Source organism: Phocoena phocoena, chromosome 3, assembly GCF_963924675.1.
Source record: "Phocoena phocoena chromosome 3, mPhoPho1.1, whole genome shotgun sequence".
Lineage (NCBI taxonomy): Eukaryota > Metazoa > Chordata > Mammalia > Artiodactyla > Phocoenidae > Phocoena > Phocoena phocoena.
In genome coordinates, this window is record NC_089221.1 from 14,518,797 (window position 1) to 14,541,570 (window position 22,774).

Consider the following 22,774-nt stretch of genomic DNA (forward strand, 5'->3'; position numbering starts at 1 on the left):
AGCTCATAAGGGTGAAGCCAACAGGATCAGTGTCTTTCTATGAGACCTCGCTCATGCCCACATGCTCTTTTTCTCTCTCCCCACATCCATGTGAGGGCACAACCAGAAGGTGGTCCTCTGCAAGGCGGGAACAGAGTCCTCACCAGAAACCAAACCTGCCAGTACCTTAATCTCGGACTTCTAGCCTCCAGAAACATAAGAAAATAAAAGCCTGTTGTTTAAGCCACCCAGTCTGTGGTATTTGGTGATGGCAGCCCGAGCTAAGACAGTAGAGTTATGGTCAAACCCGTTTTACAAATAGGAGCATGAGGCACTGAATGGTGATGGTCAAACCCAGTTTATACGTGGGAACACGAGGCACCTGCCCAAGGTCACACGCCCAGCAAGCAGGAGGACAGCGTCCAAACCGAGGCGGTGTGCTTCCACGGCCTTCCCTCTATACTACGTTCTGTGGGGAGGTGCTCAGTCTTGGTGAATGAATGCAAAGATGAAGAGGGATGGGGCAGAATCTTAGTATGGCATCCAACCCTCCAAACCTCTCATCTCGGCAAAAAAAAAAGAATAGTAAACTTTTAAAATTGAAAAATAAAGTTTTACCCCAAAAGACAAGATTATCCGGCTTCTAACACTGGCTTAGCCAAGTAAAACAAAGAATAGTCCCAAAACACTGAATCACGTGGGGATCCATTCCGAAAATGCAGAAATTCAACCTAGATACCACCCTTGCAAAACGGTTTCACAACACAGTAAATATTTTTTGGAAGCGAATTAAAACTAACCCAAAGGAAAATCGAGGCCATTCTAGTCCTTTCTTTTGCTCCAAAGTTAAGAAACATCACTGCCTCACTATGTAGAGGACACAAGCCCCAGTCAAGTCGTGCTTGGCCCACTCGGTGAAAACCAAAATGTACAGCATTACTTGTCAACATTTTACAAACTGGGACAATTCACAGAAATCTACATATCTGGTCTCTCTTTAAAAACTAGAAGACTGGACCCCCCATGGTGGTACAGTGGTTAAGTATCTGCCTGCCAATGCAGGGGACAGGGGTTCGATCCCTGGTCTGGGAAGATCCCACATACCACAGAGCAACTAAGCCGGTGTGCCACAACTACTGAGCCTGCGCACCACAACTACTGAAGCCCCTGTGCTCTACGGCCACCATGCTGCAACTACTGAGCCTGCATCCTGCAACTACTGAAGCCTACATGCCTAGAGCCTGTGCTCCACAGCAAGACAAGCCACTGCAATGAGAAGCCCATGCACCACAATGAAGAGTAGCCCCCGCTCGCCGCAACTAGAAAAAGCCAGCGCACAACAATTAAGACCCAACACAGCCAAAAAAAATAAAATGAAAAAAATGGAAAAAAAAAACCTAGAAGACCTACATTTGTAGAGACGTGGATGGGCCCAGAGACTGTCATACAGAGTGAAGTAAGTCAGAAAGAGAAAAACAAATATCGTGTATTAACACATATATGTGGGATCTAGAAAACGGTACAGATGAACCAGTTTGCAAGGCAGAAATAGAGACACAGATGTAGAGAACAAATGTATGGACACCAAGGGGGGAAAGCAGGTTTGGGATGAATTGGGACATTGGGATTGACATACATACACTACTATGTATCAAACAGATAACTAATGAGAACCTGCTGTATGGCACAGGGAAATCTACTTGGCTGTACAGCAGAAACTCACACAACGTTGTAAACCAACTATACCCCAACGACAACAAAATTATTTTCAAAAAAATGAAAAGGCAAAAAAAAGAACAAAACTAGAAGACCTAGCAAGATGGAGCTTTAATTCTTTCAGGTCTGTGAGCTCAGCTAACCACAGTCCCCACTGCTCCCTATAGCTCACTTTCTTACCTGCCGGCCCCTAATCTGCAATCCTTTCACGTAGTGCCTCCTGTAGTCTGGGTCTCGATACACATTTTAGAAAACGCATTATTTTGCACATAATGCCTCCATTAAGGGTAAGATTTTGAAGGAAAATGTTTCAATTATTTAACGGGCTTGTCGAGCAGTGCTCTTAATTAAACTTGGCTCAAATCAAAAGAAAAGGAGTATGTTTTTAGACCAGTCTTGGACATAATACATTAAATCATATCTTAATTCTGACCAAATGGCAGAATAAAGCTCTTTTTAAAAGCATGAATTCTAGCCACCCAAGTGAGTGAGTATTCATTTATAGCTGCCAGGGGTTAAGGCTTCCAACGTCTTTTACCCACCACCCTGCCCCACCACTAACACACACCCTCCCCATGTCACCGCCTCAGTATTGAATTTCAGCCTCCAGCAAGTCAGACTTTTTCCATTAGTTAGGTTTGGGATGATTCCTGAGCTGTAGGCACGCTTCCTGGCCAACTGCCAAGTGAACACTAGAATGGAAGAAAATTGTTTATTCCTCAAAAAATAAAGAACTGATTCTATCTTCCCTTTGGTTTTCATAAAGTTCACCAAAAAGGAGCCTACGTTTCTCACAGTGCTTCCATTCTGTTGGATAACCTAACCCAAATCTCAAAAGTCACTGCTCTCTTCCCAGTTATAAAACAAACGGTTTTCATATTCAGAATTGAAAGGTGCTAAAAACAAATTTTAAAAGGTCCAAGCAGTTATCAATATTTTCTTAACACTCCTGCCGATTAATTTAAAAGATCCAAACCTTGGGTAACAATCAACTCTTCTTTGACTAGCAAGAGAGCAGGGAGCTGTATGCTTGGTAACTCTGGAAGGACTCCAGGTCTTTGTGCCATGAATTACTTGTGAACATTTCAAACTGTGATTTTCTGCTTCTCCTCGCGCAGCCATCTGAAACTCAAGATTGAATGACTAATTTCAAGTTTCACCCCTGGTGTCAGAGAACCTTCTTCTTTACAAGTCTGTGAATGAAGTCATCTCTTGAGAAACCACACCTGTAGGGTGGATACTCCAGGTGAAGGAGGAAGAAGAGACCTGTCATCACTGAGACACCCCAGAGGGCAACGAGTCAGAGCGAGGGCTGGAGACCAGGAGGGGATGGTCCCACACAGAAACACGATCAATCCTGAGCAGTGGCCAAACCAGGGGCAGGTGTGTGAAGACAAGTTAGAGCTCCAATTCATGTGTATGTATGAAAGTTCAAAAATGAGGACAGAAAAAGCAGAGCTCCAAATACAACAGGCAAAGCAAAGCCCAGACCTGCAGTGGAGGCCATGGGACACAGCTGCTGAAGAGACACCAGAGAAGGAGTAACCTCCATAATGTGGGTTACTTTCTGCACCTCAGGGCTGAAAACTTTTATATCGTCTCAGTCAAGGCAAGAAACAATACACCACACTCAGCTCGCCTGGGCTCCTTACGGAAAAAAAGCAGGTCCCTTGGAACACGATGGGCAGTAAGCTAAGTCAGGAAAGGCAAAGGTACACTAGCAACTTCTGTCTGATCTCAACATAAAGGATAAAGACCTTAATATGCCAACGTGAGAGCAGCTTGGCCAAGAAGGCTCACCACTGATCCCACCTGCTGGCCACACAGCCACTCCAGGTGATTCTGACCCATGACAACCTTTCCAAGGTCTTTCATGAGCTTCTGCTGGAATCCTCTAGGGAGCATGCAGGGCCCATTCTTGAGATAACCTAAATATCCATCATCAGTAAAGCTATGCTGTCAGACAGTGGCTGGCAAAAGGGCAAATCGAAATGTCCATGACCATCTCCTCGTTGGGACCAGTGATATCCCAACAAGCCCACTATGTCACTGTTAATTCTGTAGGCTCGTTATTTCTGCCGAGTCCACTATTTTCATTTTGCCAATTTGCAAATATTGAGTTCTGAGCCCCAGCCTTGTCCTATATTTGAGGGAGTCCTAGACAAAACACACCCTCAACTAGATACGCAAGCCATGACAATAACCTTGAAATAAAGTTGCTGCCAAGCACGGGATCCTACTGCCCTGGGAAAAGTCCAAACGTTTGATAAAATCCACAGTCAGTCTTCCAGACTGGCAATATCCACCTGGCTGGGAGAGCTGTAATAAGCTCACAAGACATCAACTTGGAAGAGGAGAAACGAACACACAGGCTCTGGAGTCAGACAAGAGACCTGGAATCCCATCTACTAGCTGCGTGACTTGACTAGTTACTTAACCTCTCTAAGCCACAGGTTGTTCAGCTCTGCGTGGAATTAACAATAGTTCCTAACCCGCAGAGCGTTCAATGAGATGATGGATATAAGAGGCTCAGAGGAGCACATGGCACCAACTAAGTGTCTCATAAATGTCCTCTATTCTTATTGTCAGTTTTAGAGGTTTATAGCTTCTAGATAAATCTGAGGGACCTTTCAAGGTGCATCAGTTGGTCAGCTGTATTTCCTTGGTGTCCTCTGGTGCCCTCTCCATTGAGTCTTGGTCTCAGTAAGGACGGGTGGGAATCCCACCCACAGCCAGATGCCGGCTTTAGCACAGCCTTGGTCTCACAAGCATCCCAGGTCAGTCACAGGCTTGCTGGCACAACTGAATCAGGCTGAATTCCATCAACACTGGTCTTTAATGAGCAGTGATCCCCGAAGCAAAGAAATCACTCACCATCCTTGAGTTTATCATTAATCTGAACTAACCGAGCTGGTGAATAAGTCCTTGGTACATGTCTCTTACCAGGCACGGCTCGGTCCAGAGTGGTGAGTCCAAGCCTCCGTGATGATGTCATCGCTGAAACCTCATTACCAATATCAAGCTCAGATTTCCATCCTGAACCACGTCCAGAGTCCTTAATTCCACATCAGGGTCAGTTAATGTGCAACCAATTATCCACTTAGTAAATTAATGTTATGTTAGCAGATAGTGGTATGGACTCTTGTTCTGACAAATTAAACATCCCATTTAGAGCCCTGAGGAGTCCTTTTATTTAAATGATGCCCAATCAACAAAGAAAGCATGCATGACACTAAAATTCATCTAGAAGGATGTCTCATTGACAGGTTAAAAAGCAACGAAGGAATAGAAAATAAATATTTCCTTTTTTGGTCCACCTGCTAGAGGGGAGAAAAAGGTGAGAAGAATCATGGAAAGAACTCACTCCTAGTACGATGTACACTTTAAATATCTTACAATTTTATATGTCATTTACACCTCGTTAAGCCAAAAATTTACAAAAAACTCACTCCCACACCACAAATTAAATCCAAGAATTGTAAGATGAACCCAACCTAATTTCCCTCCTGCCTGAAGGTTTGGTGAGAACAGTAAAGGCTTGGTGAGAAGCAGTGAGTGTTCTTCCACTGATTTTCAGCAAATAAAAGTTCTGCCTGCTGATTCAACTACCTTTACCAAGCTTCCAGTGATTCATTACTATGGCTTGCAACAGAACAACATACTGGGTGAAAATTAAGCAGAAAGAAAATAAAAATCACACTCATCAAAATTGGGAGAAGCGGGAAAAGAGAAGGTGTGGCGTGGGATTTGTTGGTAAAGGTTCACTTATCCTGTTCAAAGAAGCTGGCTCTTTCATTGTCAGGGTTGCTACCCCAAGTGCTTGGAAATTGACAAACGACAGGAGAGGTCAGAGAGCCAGAGGGCAGATCTTGAGTGCTGACCCTGGTTAGCTTTCTTCCATCTCAGAAATATACACAACCATTTCCTGATATTCTGTGACCAAACTTGTCCTAAGGCCTGTTCCTTTGCTTTTTAGGATAAGTGGAAGCTCATAGTTCAGAAGACCTAGAAAAATTACTCTATACCCCACTACATAAATACACAGATTTATATATATGTATAAATGTTTTATTTAGAAAATTTTGGAATAAATATAACTAAGCTATAACAATCGATCTAGATAGATTACTAAGCTATAATAGAATTCAGATATGAAAATTAAATAACAATCAGATGAATGCATCATACACAAACACATATCCCTAAAAATTACACTACAGAAGCTGCTTTGGCAGGAAGAATTTTACTTAGAAAACACAGAAAATTAAAATAAAATAAAAAAGGGTTATAGAATCAAGTCAATCTTCTAACTCAGGATTTCCCAGCCTTGGCACTGTTGACGTTTGGACTGAATCAACTCGGGTTGTGTGGGACTGTCCTGTGCTTTCTAGGATGTTTAGCAGCATCCCTGGTTTCTACCCACTAGATGCCAGTAAGCCCCCTCCTCCCATCAGTGGTAACAACCAAAAATGTCTCCGAACATTGCTAAATGTCCCCGGGGAGCCAAAGTCGCTCCCTGTTAAGAATCACTATTCTATATAAAACAGACTTCTAATTCCATCCCAAATGATGCACCCAGCCCTTGGCAACATCCAAAGTGTACACTTTATGACCAAGAACATATCTGCTGATTCAACCAGGCTAGCACTTTCTTTTTTAAACTACAAAATCTGTATCTTCTTAGGAATGAAAAACATTAGCAGCTACCATATCACCACCTTAACTGAATTACAGCTTTGAAAAGTTGATTTCGATGTAAACCATTATCTTTTAAAAATCTCACATCATGGGCTTCCCTGGTGGCGCAGTGGTTGAGAGTCCGCCTGCCGATGCAGGGGACACGGGTTCGTGCCCCGGTCCGGGAAGATCCCACATGCCGCGGAGCGGCTGGGCCCGTGAGCCATGGCCGCTGAGCCTGCGCGTCCGGAGCCTGTGCTCCACAACGGGAGAGGCCACAACAGTGAGAGGCCCGTGTACCGGAAAAAAAAAAAAAAAGAGAAAGAAAGAAAATCTCACATCCGTTGAAAGGTCAATGTCCAATATGTTTTTTTAAAGTTTTAGCACTAGCTGTGAACCTAAAACTGCTCTAAAAGAAGAAAGTCTCTATTAGCAAAAAAAGAAAAAAATGCATCCTTAAACTTGAATGAAATAGCATTTTCATCTATCTCTGCTGAGGAAGATGTGAACAGTCCTAAACCATGACCAGTCAGCTGAGTGCCACCTACATACACAGGGCAGACAAAGTGATCAGCTCCACAGATGACAAGCGAGATTCACAAACTGCGCACAGATTCCACAGCAAATACGCCTTCTCTCAACATTGCTTCATGGGAATCTGGAGTTTATCAGAAACAGACCAAAGCCAAGAAAAATGACTCAGGAAACTCAGTGCGACCTTCGCCTTCCATAGAGATGCTCTCCAGAAACCTACAAATATTTCAGTGAAGCTATTCTTTGAAATCTTCTCTCCAAACACAACTCCTACTATGCCTGTCACTCAGGATGAATGTTCAGTTGCTGCCATCACAAAAGCAATCGGAAGGACTATGTCTTTGGTTTGTTTGATTATAGGAAAATTTCTATCCCCTGTTGCAGTCGCTGGCAAATTAGGTAATTCTTCTGGGGCTTGTATCTCGTGACTTTGGTCTGCTCTCTATGGAGAAGCAAATACACATTCCCAAAGCTCTCCACATGGATTCTGTCTTTACCTCCTTCTCTACAAACTACTGTTCAGCTGCATGTCTAGTTCCATACACAGCTGAATATCTTTGGGTCCAAACCCTGGTTCCACCACTTCCCAGCTGTGTGAACTTAAACAAATTACTTCACTTCTCTAAGACTCTCTATTTTCATATGTAAAATGGAGATGAGACTGGTACCAACCGTATAAGGCTACGGGGCAGATTAAATGAATTAATCCATGTCAAGAACTTAGCACAGCCCCAGCCCAAGGTACGTGAGTGATCAATACACTTTTGCAAGTTAAACAACTGGACAAAAGAAAATGCAGACGGCGTGAAGGCTGGAAAGAGCACAAGGGCTACGCCACGATGCAGATTCCATGTATTCAAATTATCACCAAAATCCCACACTATATTAAATCCTAAATCTACATCGTATTTCCTCCTTGGACAAATGAACCACTGACTTGAGTTGGAATACACTGCTAGAATATACATGTTTCTTCTCTTTAAAAGGTAATTTTGTCCTAAGCTGGGTGTGAAAAAGACATTTTTTAAAATTAGCTTCCAAAAACTTACTTTCCTTGAGGGAACAGCTATTCAACTTCATCAAACATTTTATAATAATGCAAAAGAACACCCTCAAGGGACCTTTTATTCTTCTGACATATCCTGTTTCCTTGTTTCAAGTGCACAGGCCAACTCTAAAGATCCCCATTTAGGGATCTGGTGGAGGTTTAAGAGCCCAGGGGGATTTTAAGAGACTCAAAAGGACACAACCTAAGTCATATTTCTGACCCCATCATTTGGTGATAAACCCTGGGTAAAGGAACCTAGTTCTCCGTGCCTCAGGGAAGAGGAATCTACCTGATATCTCAAAGACAATAGTGAATAAATATAAAGTTACATTCCCGGTGAGAGCCATCTGAACTCCTTGAAAGAGATTTTAATTTCAGAAGCACATTTTCTCAGCACTGCATACAATCCACAAAAGGGCAAGGCCTAAGGCAGCCAAGCTAGACCACTTTTTGCTACCTGTTTTACTCTTAACACTGATGACTCGTGTTCTAATTTTTATGGTAAAATACTGAAAAATAATAACTATGGTGAAAATACAGATGCACAATTTACCCTTCACAGTGTATGCAAAGAGTCCCTGACTTGCTATCCAAAATACTGTACGGCAAGAGCCAATCGTCTTCACTTCACAGCCAAGAGCTCATTTTATCAGATGTTTTTTATTCTGATATATACTTTGAAAAACAGGTGATTCCATCTTTAAAAGATTTATAGAAAGGGCACATTGGCCTTTTCAAAGAGAACCTTAAGTGAATGTGGTTTTCGAACCCAAAATACAGTAAGCTAGCCCACCAGACCTACCCAAAGGCAAGAAGGAAATTGTTACAGCTGAAAAAGCTACACTCCCAAGAGAGACATCCAAGAATTTCAGTGGTTCTCAAGGTCTGAAAATTAATGCCAGAATTTACAGTGGGCACCTGACTTCATATCCTTGAAGTTGAACTTGGCATCTACTTTTGTGAGAATCCCCAAAGGAATGAAAAATTTATGGAAACTCATCAGGATTAACAGGGCGGTATTCTGATGACCCCATTCTAATAAGGCAAGTAGGGTGTTAAAACAGTGGGGAGGCTGCTTGTAACTTTCATCTTCTTAGAAAACTCTAAGCAGTTCATAAACACTGCCTCCTAAAGATTCTGCTTCTGGAGAGCAAACAATACATCTACTAGGTGTGGACAGAAACCCTTAGGCAACAGGACCTTGGTATAAGATACTTCAGTCCGCACACCAACAGTTCTGCCTGCCTCGGTCAGCAACCATGATGCTACACTGAACATGTATGTTTTATATATGAATATGTAACATACGTATATGTGTATCTATATTACAGATATTCACACATGCGCATAGGTACACAGGTACATATATGATATATTAATGTCTTATATAAACCAGTTTAAACAAACAAAATCCCTCTTTTACACTTGAGAAGCAACAGCTCATCTACTTGCTGTTGAAACACTCACTGGTCATACTCTAGACACATACTTGGCAGAAAAACAAGAGCAGGTGGGCATTATTCATATAAAACAGGAGTTACAATGACAGAAAATTCCTATGTGGAGAAACCCTGTGACAGACAACCTAGGTGGCGAAGAGCAGAGCACAGGGCGTCTCTCTAGGACCTCGCGCTCATTCTCGGCTCAAGTTTTAATTACAAAAGGAAGAGGGTAGCAAGGTCAGGGGTCCTGGGTGGAGACAGCAGAGCTAGGTGGAGGGCTGGCTCAGAAGCTGGCAGTAGGCGGCAGGGGAGTTCAGGCTGCGTGTCCTTGGACTGGGGGAGCTGTCACATGGCCCCTCACTGCGGGGGGGGGGGGGAGATTACAAACAGGAGTTCCTTTCCACGGGATTTACCTCTCTACATGTTGCTCCCCTGTACCTGATAAGCTCTTTTTTCAAATCATGGGACCAGAAGCAGTAAGAAGTAGGCTGTAAGAAGGAGCCCAGTAAGAAATAACTGGGAAATGCTCCCCTCTCTCCTGGGTTCATCTGCACTGGGCACTCCTCCCGAACTGGCCAGACCCAGGACCAGAGTGAGGGTGCGTCCCTGCTCTGTGCTCTGTGGCTCCCAGCCTGCAGGGTGGAGGCTGGGCCTTGTCTGTTCCACCGTCCACCCAGACGATCCCTCACAGTGGCCACGACCACATACCCGACAAGTCAGGACACTTTCCCTAGCCGTGGAAGTCTTGGCTTACATCAAAGAAACCCCCTTCCATCCCGGCCTGCCAAGATACTGGTGGATGACTGGAATATCTTGTAGCATTCTTTCTTTTTTTTTTTTTTTTTTTGCGGTACGCGGGCCTCTCACTGCTGTGGCCTCTCCCGTTGCAGAGCACAGGCTCCGGACGCGCAGGCTCAGCGGCCATGGCTCACGGGCCCAGCCGCTCCGCGGCACGTGGGATCTTCCCGGACCGGGGCACGGACCCATGTCCCCCGCATCGGCAGGCGGACTCTCAAGCACTGCGCCACCAGGGAAGCCCTCCTGTAGCATTCTTGTTCCGCATCCCAAGAAGTCTGGGCTGCAGCGAACTCCAACACTGCCCGCCTGGCTGGTCCAGGTGGGGCTGTCACATGTTTCTGACCTCGACAGCCTAGCCATCAAAAGTCACTGATATCACACAGCTTCCGTCTCGGCGAAAGAGACCACGAGTAGGAATCTGCTGGTAAGTAGGATGGTGAGCAAGGGTTCAAATGCACCGGGTTCGACTGAATCGACCTCAAACTGCTTAAGACAGAGTCCGCAGTCAAAACATTCTTTGACAGCAGCACTGCAATAAGTACACAAGGAGGGCCACGAGAATCTGACCTCTCAGCAGCCATGGGACAGAGTAGCGTATTACGCAAATAACTGCTAGCCTCGGAATGATGATGGATGTTAGCACAGGTATTAAAAGACTACCAGGGGCTTCCCTGGTGGCGCAGTGGTTGAGAGTCCGCCTGCCGATGCAGGGGACGCGGGTTCGTGCCCCGGTCCGGGAGGATCCCACGTGCCGCGGAGCGGCTAGGCCCGTGAGCCATGGCCGCTGAGCCTGCGCGTCCGGAGCCTGTGCTCCGCGACGGGAGAGGCCACAACAGTGAGAGACCCGCGTACTGCAAAAAGAAAAAAAAAAAAAAAGAAAAAGAAAGAGGGCACCCTTACCCACCTCTGAAAATCTGAGGCTGAAAGGTACAGGAGGGTTGTACATACCCTTTGGCCCTTAGCGCACATCATTAAAAAAACAAAATGTGGGCAGAGATAAACAGAAGCAAACCTGTACTAAATGACAGTGGTATACGTTGTAAAAGGTGGAGTGTTATTTTCACCCAGAACTCAACACTTCTACTTCAAAGTCCATGGAAAGATCTCCCAGGGGTAATTAATAGAAATAATAAGCCTTCCAGTCACACACAGACACAAACACACACCCATCAACAGTGTTGTACGTTACCTAAATCCCTACAGTTAGAACCACCACCAAGTAACTGTTGTAGCCCAGGGTTAACTCACAGGGATACTTACAATGCAAAGGAATAAGAATTAAAAGAAAAATCCATACAAACGATTCCCCAAACAAATGGCCAATGGCTCCCCAGGCAGTATACAGCAAGGTCCCTTGTGTAGGCTTTGGCCTTAAATGAACATCAGGTACCAGCACTGGGATTTCTGGGGGTCAGATGCCAATCAACGTAATTAAGCGAGAAAAATGCCTCCTTCCTCCACTCTGGTTCAGAGAAGAACCTAACAAGTGGATACAGAAATCTAGTATTATGTGTTTCCTCTGTGAAACAATGCATGTCATTGAGACTCTAATAAGAAGTTACAAAATCCCTGCTACCATAAATACATCATGACAGGGTGTCTCAGCTGTGCCTGCTGTAATCTGCACCGACACCTCTCAGAAAACTTTTGCTGCCAAATAGTCTAAGTAAAAATGTGCGAACCCTTTGAACAAACAGCCCCACTCCTGGAAAATTTTACCCCCGAGAAATAATCAGAGAAGCCAGCAATGACCTGGGTACGAGAATGTATGTGTCCTGTTTTCTATAATAGCAAACACCTAGAAACACCTATAATGGACACATAAATAGGGATACATGTCCAGGAAGAACGCAGGGCCACTCAGACCAGTACACTGTGCATCACTAAGAAAACAGAAGGTAAACAAACAGAAGTTCCTCAAATAAAGCGTAAATCACGGTCTTTGGTGGAAAATGATATTATATTAATTTTGAACTTGCAGTAGCAGCAACTATTTGATATAAACTATTAATCTTAGCAAAAGCTTCCAAAACCCCCCCAAAAACCTAATTTGGCCACTTCACTTTAAAAAAATGTGTTTTTAAAAACTTTAGAGAAAAATTTCTTCAAACAGGAGCTACATGTGAAACAGGCAACAAAATTGGTATTTTAAGAAAATATAAGGCAATAAAAACATCTGCATGACTAGGAAGAAAAAGATTCACACATTTTTATATGTCGACTATTTTCTGGCTGAGATGCATTAAGGTTTAGTCTCATCTGAAAACAGATTTTTAACAAATTAACTTCTGTTTTCAGTTTTCTTTATAATATACACAGGATTGAAAAGTTTGAGGAATATTTTAAGAAACAGTGGAAATTCACAATATTAATGATATGACTTATACAATAAAATTAAAATATTTTGTGCTTCCTGCAGTATCCATAACCTATCATATGTAATCTTATTCCTTTTTTTAATCTAAATATTGCTGTATGAATTTTGTTGACAATGCCAATAACTACTGGCTGCCTTAGCAAAGCATCCCCAAACTGAAATTAATTAAAGAACCACAATGACTCCAGAAAGGTTTTTTACTTTAGCGTTACTGTCAGTAACACATAAATTATTGTGAAAATCTTGACTGTAACCATATATAATTAGTGATTCTGCTGAAATATGGGCAAGAAAAGTAGACCTATGGAAAATTTACTATGGAGTATATGTCTATTACTCACGCAGACATCACTGGTCCATCAATAGGACACCCACACATGCGCAACTATAATTATCTTCGTTCATCTTTCATAGTCTGACTTTGGGCAATAAAACCCATAGCTTTAGACATTTTTCGATTGTGTCCTAATGAAGGTATATTTATCAAGGTAGGAGAATAGAAGACACTTATTTACCGGTTTGGAAGCTTGATTTATAACTTAAATATTTTACAGATGTGATATGGGGCTTGCATTTGTACTCCTGTCCCCGGCCCTGAAAATCACAGGGGCCGTCTGTATACATGCAAGATCCTTGCCATTTAAAGCTTTTCTCAAGTAACTCCTTTAAATTTATTTATTTTATTTTTGGTTGCATTGGGTCTTCGTTGCTGAGCGCAGGCCTTCTCTAGTTGCAGCATGCAGGCTTCTCCTTGCGGTGGCTTCTCTTGTTGCAGAACACGGGCACGCGAGCTCAGTAATTGTGGCTCGCAGGCTCAGTAGTTGTGGCGCACGGGCTTAGCTGCTCCGCAGCATGTGGGCTCTTCCCAGACCAGGGTTCGAACCCGTGTCCCCTGTACTGGCAGGCGGATTCTTAACCGCTGCGCCACCAGGGAAGCCCTCTTAAGCAACTCTTAAGTGAAAAACATTACAGGTGCGCTTTCACAGAAACAGATACAGAGGCAAAGAAAGCATATAGCACAAAACATTAAGAGGAGGACTGAGAAAGTTTTTGTCCTTTGCTTATGGCATTTTCTAAATTTTCTAAACTTACCACATACTCTTTGCAGGATTAAGGAAAGAAAAAAATGTAAGAATGACGTGGAAAAGTAATATTGTAAATCTATGTTTATCAAAGCTTTTGTTTTTAAGCAAGAACACTCCTAATTCTACATATATTCCTAGCAACCCAATTTAAGTATCTATGAAGCTGATAAAACCCAAAAATCAATGGTAGCCACACACATGAGCACGAAGTCTACCAGAAAAACTTTTAAATAGACTTTTAACACACAAAGTAGATAGCATGAACAGACTCTACCCAGAGGTAAGTCCACTTCTCTCCACAATGTACATCACTGTCAATGGATACTGCTTACATGTTATTAACTGACCCCCAAAAATGACACTTAAAAGAATTATGGAGTTCTTTTGGGACCCAGTATTAGGTAAGAGGCCAAGTGAAAAAGCTACTTTCTATTCCAACGTCCAAATCTCATTTTACCTTGCCCTTTAATCACTGACAGGTAATAAAGATAAACATCCCTACCACAAAATACAAAAATTCAACATTGCCGACCTTTTCTAATATAAATCTCTCTCTTTTTTTTTTTTAATTACCACAATTTTAAATGCCTTTCTACAGAGGCAATTTTCAATCTGAAGAGTAGATACTGAAGCTGGGGAGAAGATAGAACTATGAAATGCCGAACTGCCATCTGGTCCTCCCCTGCTCTGGCTGTGCTTCAAGAGATGTGGCATGGCTTTGCCACAAGAACTCTAACACTTTTTCCTGTAACTGGCAGAGTCAGATGATGTGATGTCATGTGACACGAGGGGCTAGATTTAAACTGGGGACTCAAGTTTCATATATTAAGCCCGGCGTACACATTTTCCAAACAGCTTTTAGTGAGGTATCAAAATGTTTTATTCAAGGAATGCTCTATGAGAAATGTTCCGCTCTCCTGTCAAAGATCACCCACAAGCATTAATAAGCTAACAAGTAAAACAACGGATATAGAGAAACTCTGGAAAGGCAGCCAGAATCTTTAATCGAAAGAGAAGATTCCATCAGAAAACCTCCAAGAGGAATACTCTGATAATTGAGACTTGGAATAGGGAGACAAATGAGTCCTATCCTTTCTTTTAATAAAATAACTACTTCTCAAAAATCTAGTTTTCTAAGTGCCTTATTACCTACATCTCCCTACCATCCTCATGAGGCTGGGGCCGGCAGCCTTAGACACCACATCTTACAAGGAAACAGAAGGTAATTGTCTTTCCTAAGTAAAAGGCACAGCAAATAAAAATTGGAGGCATGTTCAAAAGCTGACAAACATTTTCCTGCTGGGTTTGCAGTGTTTCTGGGGCGTGGGCCACTTGTTTTCCCAAACCCCCATGCAGTTTTCAACTCAAAAATCATTCACTAGCTGCCTAAGGTCTTAAGCACTTCATCAAAGACACAGTGACGCAAGCATAAGACAAATGTCACCAACAGGAGAGTAAAGCATGGCAGTGAAGAGCACAGGCCCTCTGGAGACATCCTGTGTGGGTTCAAAGCCTGGCCATCACTTTCTAACTGTGTGACCTTGGGCCAGTTATTTAACCTCTCTCTGCCCCACTTTCCTCATCGATGGAGCCTTACTCATAGGGTTGTTAAATAACTTAATTACTGAATGGAAAGTGCTCAGAAACATGCCTTGCACACAATAAGCACTCGATAAACAGCAAACATATTTTTTACTGTCTTCAAAGAACTGTAAAATGCTTCATAATCAAGGGGGAAAGTTAGAAGCATCTCCCCTCCCACCACAAAAAAATCTGTACTCGAGAGGAAAATAACAGCTACACAAGGATAGAAGCCCATCCTTAAGGACCTCTGAGTGCAAACGAGGTGATGAAACTTATAAATCGGATTATTTAACCTCTCAAGACTCTGTTCATCTGAGAAGGGAAAACAAAATAAGTAAAGCCTCGAGCTAAAAGGGGTAAATTCCTAACACAACCAGGACAGAAAGAATTAGAGTCAAGTTCATAGGAAAGAGAGAAGTGACCATGGACTAGACTTGTGGGGGATGGTTTCAAAAAGGAGCTAGACAGGCAGGACATCCGATCAGCGGAGAGAAGGGCACATGCGAAAGTATGGAGGAGGGCTGGTAATAGATCCTCTGGAATAGAATTCACACGTGGAAAAAGAATAAAGAGAGGTGCAAGATCAGGAGGCCTTGGAAACCGGACTAAGAACGTGAGCTTGACTTTATAGGCAATCTAGACATGCTTTAGACAGAATTCTGGAAAATCAGCCAGAAGTGTATTGGTCCAAAGGGAGAAAATTAATAAGTGCAATCTAGCACCAGAAATGATACTGGCAACAGCTCGAAGACCAAGATTTCCCTGCACCACAGAGTACTGGGATTTCAGTCACCATCAAAGGCCACTCGTTCTTAATTTCTAAGTTACTCTAACCTTTTATTACTCACTTACCAGGTGCCAAGAGCTTTGTAAATCTTATCTCGAATTCTAATAACCATGCAGGGTCAACACTATTATGCTCGCTTACAGACAGAGAAAGGAAGCCCAGGAAAGTCAGATAACCTGGCTGAGAGCCCACAGGTGTGGAGGGTACAGCCAGCCTCCCAGAGGCCACATCTCTTCTACTCTTAGGGAGGAGGCTCTCAATCCGCCCAGGGGCGTTCAGGCCCAGGGAAGTGTGGCCCAGCTTCCTGTAGACTTCACTGGCTGCTCCTGCCTGAGCGTGCCCTGCAAATCAATGACCTGAGACTGTAAGTCCCCTACACACGAACCTTCAAGTTGCGAACGTTCAAAGATGCCAATGTGTGTTCCATCAATGTCAGGCACGAGTGAAACTGCAGCTTTGCCCTCCGTCCCTGATTGCTGACAATCCTTCAGCTCTACCATCTCCCACCTCCTCTCCCTCCTCCAGTCAGTAACTCTTCCTGCCTGTTCACCCGATGCCAGCCCTGGATGCCAGCTGTTGTACTGTGCTGTACTACTGTACTTTTCAAGGTACTGGACTGTAAGATTAAACATGTTTTCTTTATTTTTTGTGTTTGTTTTTTTATGTATTATTTGTGTGAAAAGTATTATAAACCTATTACAGTACAGTGCTATGGAGCCAATCGTGTTAGGTACCTAGGCTAACTTTGTTGGACTTAAAAACAAAATTGGACTTAACGAACGTGCTCTGGGAACGGGACTCGTTCGTTATGTAGGGGACTTACTGAATTACGTAGAAGTTATTCTGAAATTTTGAAACGCATTTATAAGGAGGTACCCTATTTCCCATCACTCCATAGAAGAGCGCATTCAAGGCTTGTGTCCTTAAAGGTGACCTCACTTAAAAGCCAGCAGAGCTGGAAAAACAAACACTCGGCACTCTCCCTGCACAGCTCTGGTTAAACAGTGCTGGCTCTACCCACACTGCTCTGGGCCTGATCTGGGGAGAGGTGAGCGCCCAGAAGACCAGGGCTCCCTGCTCCCAGCTGCTTCCGTGCCTTTGCCGCACCCAACATGGCAGGGCCCAAAAGTGACAACAGGAATCCTTGCGGGGTGTGCAGAAAGGGCAAGGCACTGTGACTCCACTGTGGGAAAAGGGGACACCAGGGAATGTTCTGATGATTCCATTTTACAGTCGTCAAAGGGGTGGCCTGCAGGATGTGGTGGGACAAGGAAGTCCTCAGTGCTTGCCTTCTGCCCTTGAGAGATGATTGGGGGGAGGGGGAGGAAGGAGCTGCCAAAAGCAACAGTCTTATTTCTTTTAACAAGACAAAACATACCAGTAAGATGTGAAACAAACAAAACACTATAAAAAGGGGAGAAAAATAGGCTCAAGAACTTGTTCCAGCTTAAAAAACTATTTGAACTCCAGGTAACAACCAAAATTAAGACACCACCCCAAATTAAGTGGAAATGAGGAAGGTGTTTCCACTTAACATCTGGAGAGGTGCGTTTGTTCCAGCCCAGGGTGAACCAGGCTGTAAGAAACAGGTACAGCTGGAATGCTGTCCACTAACAATTTAGTGCTTAAAACATTAATACCTACTTTATGTTTGTATTTATGTGTTTATGAGTATCTTACTTGTGTATATTTTACACACTTCTGAAAAATCAAAGTGTTCATATATGTCCAGTTAATAAGCCTCAAAAGATCTTTCGCTTGAACAGCCATCATGCCATTCCTGTTCCTAAAACAAGACAGAGAAGTCGCGCTCGTTTACGTGTCCAGCTGGCATTGACTGGCCCCTCCAGTATTCTAGGCACTGTACCCAGCACTGGGGACTTGGAAACAGTGGCCACTTCAAAACATCAACACGTTTGCACAGCCGTCTTGCCACTTTGCTGGTTGAGCCTTTTCAGTTTGTTTTAAAAATTGCTTCTGGCGGGCTTCCCTGGTGGCGCAGTGGTTGCGAGTCCACCTGCCAATGCAGGAGACACGGGTTCGTGCCCCGGTCTGGGAAGATCCCACATGCCGCGGAGTGGCTGGGCCCGTGAGCCATGGCCGCTGAGCCTGCACGTCCGGAGCCTGTGCCCCGCAACGGGAGAGGCCACAATAGTGAGAGGCCCGCGTAACGCAAAAAAAAAAAAAAAATTGCTTCTGGTTACAGACATACCTAACCTTAGGTTCTTTGTGAAGTAACTTTTTAACAACTTACCTCTAAATGCTGAAAAAGCAAATTTCCAAGAAGTGCGCACACAATTCACTCGAGAGATGTCATAAAGATTTAAGGCCGTGAATAAACTGAAACTCGGGGAGTGTAGGGCGCTCAGTTTCTCCAATCCCCGGGTACATTTTGAGGTCAGTAGCCATCAGCTTCCGGGCACAAGCCTCACAAGCTTCCAGGTGATCGGCAGTCAGATGCCTGATGCTACGTAAAGTAGGCAAGAAAGCTGTGCCTGCAACACGCACGGGAATTAATTCCACGAGGCAACTGCTTTGTGGGTCTAACTCAGTGGGTCTCAACTGGGAATGATTTTGTCCTCTGTGGCCCATTTGGCAATGTCTGCAGACATTTTGGTTGTCACAACTTGGGGGTGCCAGTAGCATCCAGCGGGTAGAGACCAGGGATGCCGCTTAGCATCCCACTCTACACAGGACAGTTCCCCCACACCAAAGAATTGACTGACCCAGAATGTCAATGGTACCCATATTGAGAAACTCTGGTCTAGCTCTAAATAGCAGCTGCGAGTCACAAGGAGCTCTCATTTCCTTCTTATTTGGCCGTTCACACATAAAGCTAATACATGCGACACCTCATTCAATTTTTTTTCAATTGTTAACATTAGCTTCAAATTGCTGTCCAACAAGCAATTAGTTATTATCCCTAAGTCACAATGGGAAAAGTTACCAAAGAACAGGACACCACTTCGTGATACAAGAGGCCTTACAATTTTGCCGTCCTTGGAAATATATCACTTCCACACTTACTCCATAGAGAGATCCATAGAGACAGGATCTATGTTAGGAGTATGTCTTCAATTGATAGCACTGTATAGCCTCTCTGGCCCTGCTGGCTTCCCATTCAAAGTAATTATGGTTAGGGGAGGAACTCTGATTTAGAAATTACTACTGACTAGAAATAAATTAATCAGAAGTTAATTTCTGATTAGAAATTAACATTGTAATAGAAATACATCACAAGAGTAAAAGTATAACTTTGAATAAAAATGTCCCCCAATACTAAAGTCACCAGCAACAGAGCAGAAAGGCTGTGAGTTCTATAACAACCTCTTCAACCTTGGGCAAGTGACTTAACGTCTTTGGATTAAGATTCTTCATCTAGGAAAGGCAGGGGATGGAGAAGAAGATCTCTGAAGGCCAACTTCAATATTATATTAATCATGGATATAAAATCCAACAACTAGGTCTCCTTACACTGAACCAAGGCATAGTGTAAGGAGAAACAGTACTTCGAAGTCCAATGGGAGGATACCAGGGCAGGAGGTTGCAGCTGCCCCATGTTATCCTGCAGTTCTCCCCACTTCCACTAGGGGGCAGAGTTCTTCCAAAGGGGAGGTCACTGGCCCCCTGCAGTCTACAGACAGGCTTCATGGGGACAAGGACCCCAACAAATCGAATACAAATTCTATGTCTCATCAAATTTCCTAAAGAACTCACAACACAAGAGAAAAATAAAGGCCTCCCTCCCCCCGCCAAAAAAAGTTAAGAATTAGAGTCCCGCAGGCAGAGCCTCAGGTTTTCTTACAGATGAAAGCAATTAAACTAGCCCACCGGTCTTTTATCACTGGTTAACCTGCAACTCCTGCAGAAAGTTCTGGTGCCTTCTTACAGGCATGAAAACGAAGGTCTATGGATTAGCAAATGCCAGTCTCACAATTATAGGTCTCATTTTTTTTAAAAAAGGAGAAATATGTATTAATGATTAATTCCTTTCCAGTCCACCTCTCACCATGAATGTGGATATCACCTGTGAGACACCGCTTAAAAAAAAAAAAGGGATATTACTATTACACAAGAATATACCACTCTGGCCACTATAAATAGTCATCAGACTATTTAAAGTAAGTGGGCATCCGGAAAGCACAATGACTTGAAATAATAAATCCAGTTAAGTCTGAGAAAGCAAGTTAGCCAACAGAGAGGCAAACCCTCACCAATCCAATTTGCTGGAAGGTTCCAAAACTGTCCTGGATTTACAAAACATCCCCTGGCTTTCAATGAAAGACACATCAGACTCATTAAGCCAACTAAGTTTACTTTGAGCCACTTCAAACCTCAAACTTAAATAGAATTTGTTAAATAAACACAACCAAGAAAGGAAAGGGAGCCAAGAAACCACGGTAACTCTCGATCCCAGAGAAAAGGGTTCTCAAGTCAAGGGTTTCAAGTAACCGTGGTGTCCCGCCCTCAATGACCCTAAAAGGAGCATCAGTTTAATCTTTCAAAACTAACCAATGTTCGCTCTTAAAAGATTTTCTTTAAATTCGAATTCCAAATCTGCCAGGGACAGTCAGCACAAATACATGATCTTTTGATCTCACCCTCTGGAATGATCTCAGATCCTAGAAGAGCACTTCTTGGTGAGCACTAGAACCTAGACCCCAAAGGTCCGACAGGCCGAGAACATAGTGAACGATTAAACCCTCGTCTCTCCCTTCTCACACTTCATTAAGCGTCTCCTCTGGAAGTGTTTGCACCCCTCTCACAGGAAGCCGGCACGTTTTGCAAAGGAAATTCCAGACCAGACCTTTCTTGGAGAAAGGCAAGTCCTCGATGAACGTTTTATTGGGCTTCCTGCACCCAGGCAGCCGGGCAGGCACATCTCCCCGCCGGGCCCCTCGTCCGCCAGCTCACCTCGCGCGGGTCGCCGCGGGGACACCCGGTGAGCCAGCCACCCCCGCCAAAGGACGCTCACCTTCGCTGCATCCCGGGGCCAAGTGGGAGCGCGGGACAAAATAAATTCCGCCAGGGATTACTCAGCCGGAGACTCCCCGGGGCTTGGTTTCTGGCGACTCCCAGAAAGTTTCACCCTCTCGGGCTAAGTGCGCGCGGTAGCGTGTGTGCGCGCGGCGCGGTGAGCACCTCCCTCCCTCCGGGCAGGAAAAGAGCCCGCGCCCGGCTCACGGAAAGCAGTCCGGCCCGGGACGCCGGCGCCCGCCCTCCCGGCCCCGAGCGCACTCACCTCGGGGAAGAAGTTGTCCATTGTTCCCGTGCGCTCCCCAACTCGCCCGAGTCCGGCTCCCAGCTCGCGGAAGTCAGCCCAGCAGAAGGTCCGGGGAAACCATGCGTGTCACAGCGCGACTCCCAGAAACTCGAGCCCGCGGGGCTCCCCCGCTGCCATCTCCTTCTCCCCTTCTCGTCTTTCGCACCTTTTGTTTGCCCAAACCCAAGTCTCTAACTCATCCGTCCCAACTGCAGCCTTTGTCTCCTCTTTCTCCAAGTTCCTCACTCCTGGGCGCCGCGCTCGCGAGCGGAGAACAGCTGGTGGCACATTCTTCCCCCCGGCTGGGGGAGGGAGGCGGGGGGCTGGGGAGTGCGCCCCCTCCCTCTGCGCTCCGGCCGGAGGCACTCGGGGCAGGCAGGGGGACAACGGCCACAAAGCGAGCCCGAAATGGCTCTCCCAGCTCGAGCGCCGCCCCGGTGAGTATTCGGACGCCCAGGCTCACCGGCTCACGGCCACACGGAGACTTGCGGACAGGAGAGCACGGCCCTCCCAGCCCGCTCATCCGGCCCCGCCCACTCGCTCGCCTCGCCCCGCCCCTCCAAGGGCTTAGCCCCGCCCACTCAGCCGGCCCACCCGGCCCCTACGCCACGCCCCCCCCTGCAGGAGCCCAGCCCTAAGCCGACCCCTCCCCGCGCTTCCGCAAGGTTCGGCCTCGCGCGGCCGGCGCGCCCCGCCCCCATCTTCGCCCAGGCCCCGCCCACTCTGTGCCTCGCGCCGCCGCAGGCTCCGGGACGGGCGGGGAAGGCGGGGCCCCAGCGGCTCCCAGCTCCTCCCCGCCTCCCCACCTAGGTGCGGGCGGGGGAGTTGACTCTTCCCTCTGGTGAGAAAGACCAAATAGTCACCAAGGAGGAGGGGTTGGGGGATTTGTGTGTGTGTGTGCCTTTGATCTTTAGCACGCCCTGGAACCGGCTCAACGCGGATCTCATTAATGCAGCTCGGCAGATGAGCGACCCCGGGGACGGAAGCGCGGTCCGTGGAGCTGCCCCGGCTGTTGGGCCAGATGAAAGCGGAGAAGGGAGGCTAATCAGAATTTCTGGAAGCTGCCTACCCGTGTGGAGTTTCTCTCCTGCACCCAGGATAAAAGACGTTTTCATCGCAGTGGGAAAATGTAGTTTTGTAAACTGGAAGAGGACGTGGCCAATTGCACTTTTCCTGGACCTAAAGGAAGCAGCAGATAGTCAAATGGAAGCGAGATGGATGAAGGATCAAACCCCCCTGGTACTGAGTCCTGGTTTCTCTGGGGCAGGTCCTCAAACTTTCGCGTGCACAGGAATCACCTGGGAATCTTGTTAAAATGCAGACTGGAATTGAGTGGGATGAGCGCTGATAATCTGCATTTCCAGCAAGTTTCAGGTGCCTTCAAAGGATGGCACCTGGCCTTGTGCTGTTCTGCAAACTGTTTGGAGCCTGTCTGTAACAAGTAGAGAAATTGAGAGCAAAGGTTTAGAAACTTTTGTAGCAAT

At 45.2% G+C, this 22,774-nt stretch overlaps 1 protein-coding gene across 1 annotated transcript in view; it reads right to left on the reverse strand.

Moving 5' to 3' along the window:
- MYO10 (myosin X) overlaps positions 1–21,493 on the reverse strand; it is a 215,886-nt gene extending 194,393 nt beyond the window's left edge. The window contains exon 1 of the mRNA XM_065874870.1: positions 21,270–21,493. Coding sequence (XP_065730942.1) covers positions 21,270–21,290 — 21 coding nt within the window. The 5' untranslated portion in view covers positions 21,291–21,493. The remainder of the gene's footprint in view (positions 1–21,269) is intronic.
- Between the last annotated feature and the right edge of the window lie 1,281 nt (positions 21,494–22,774).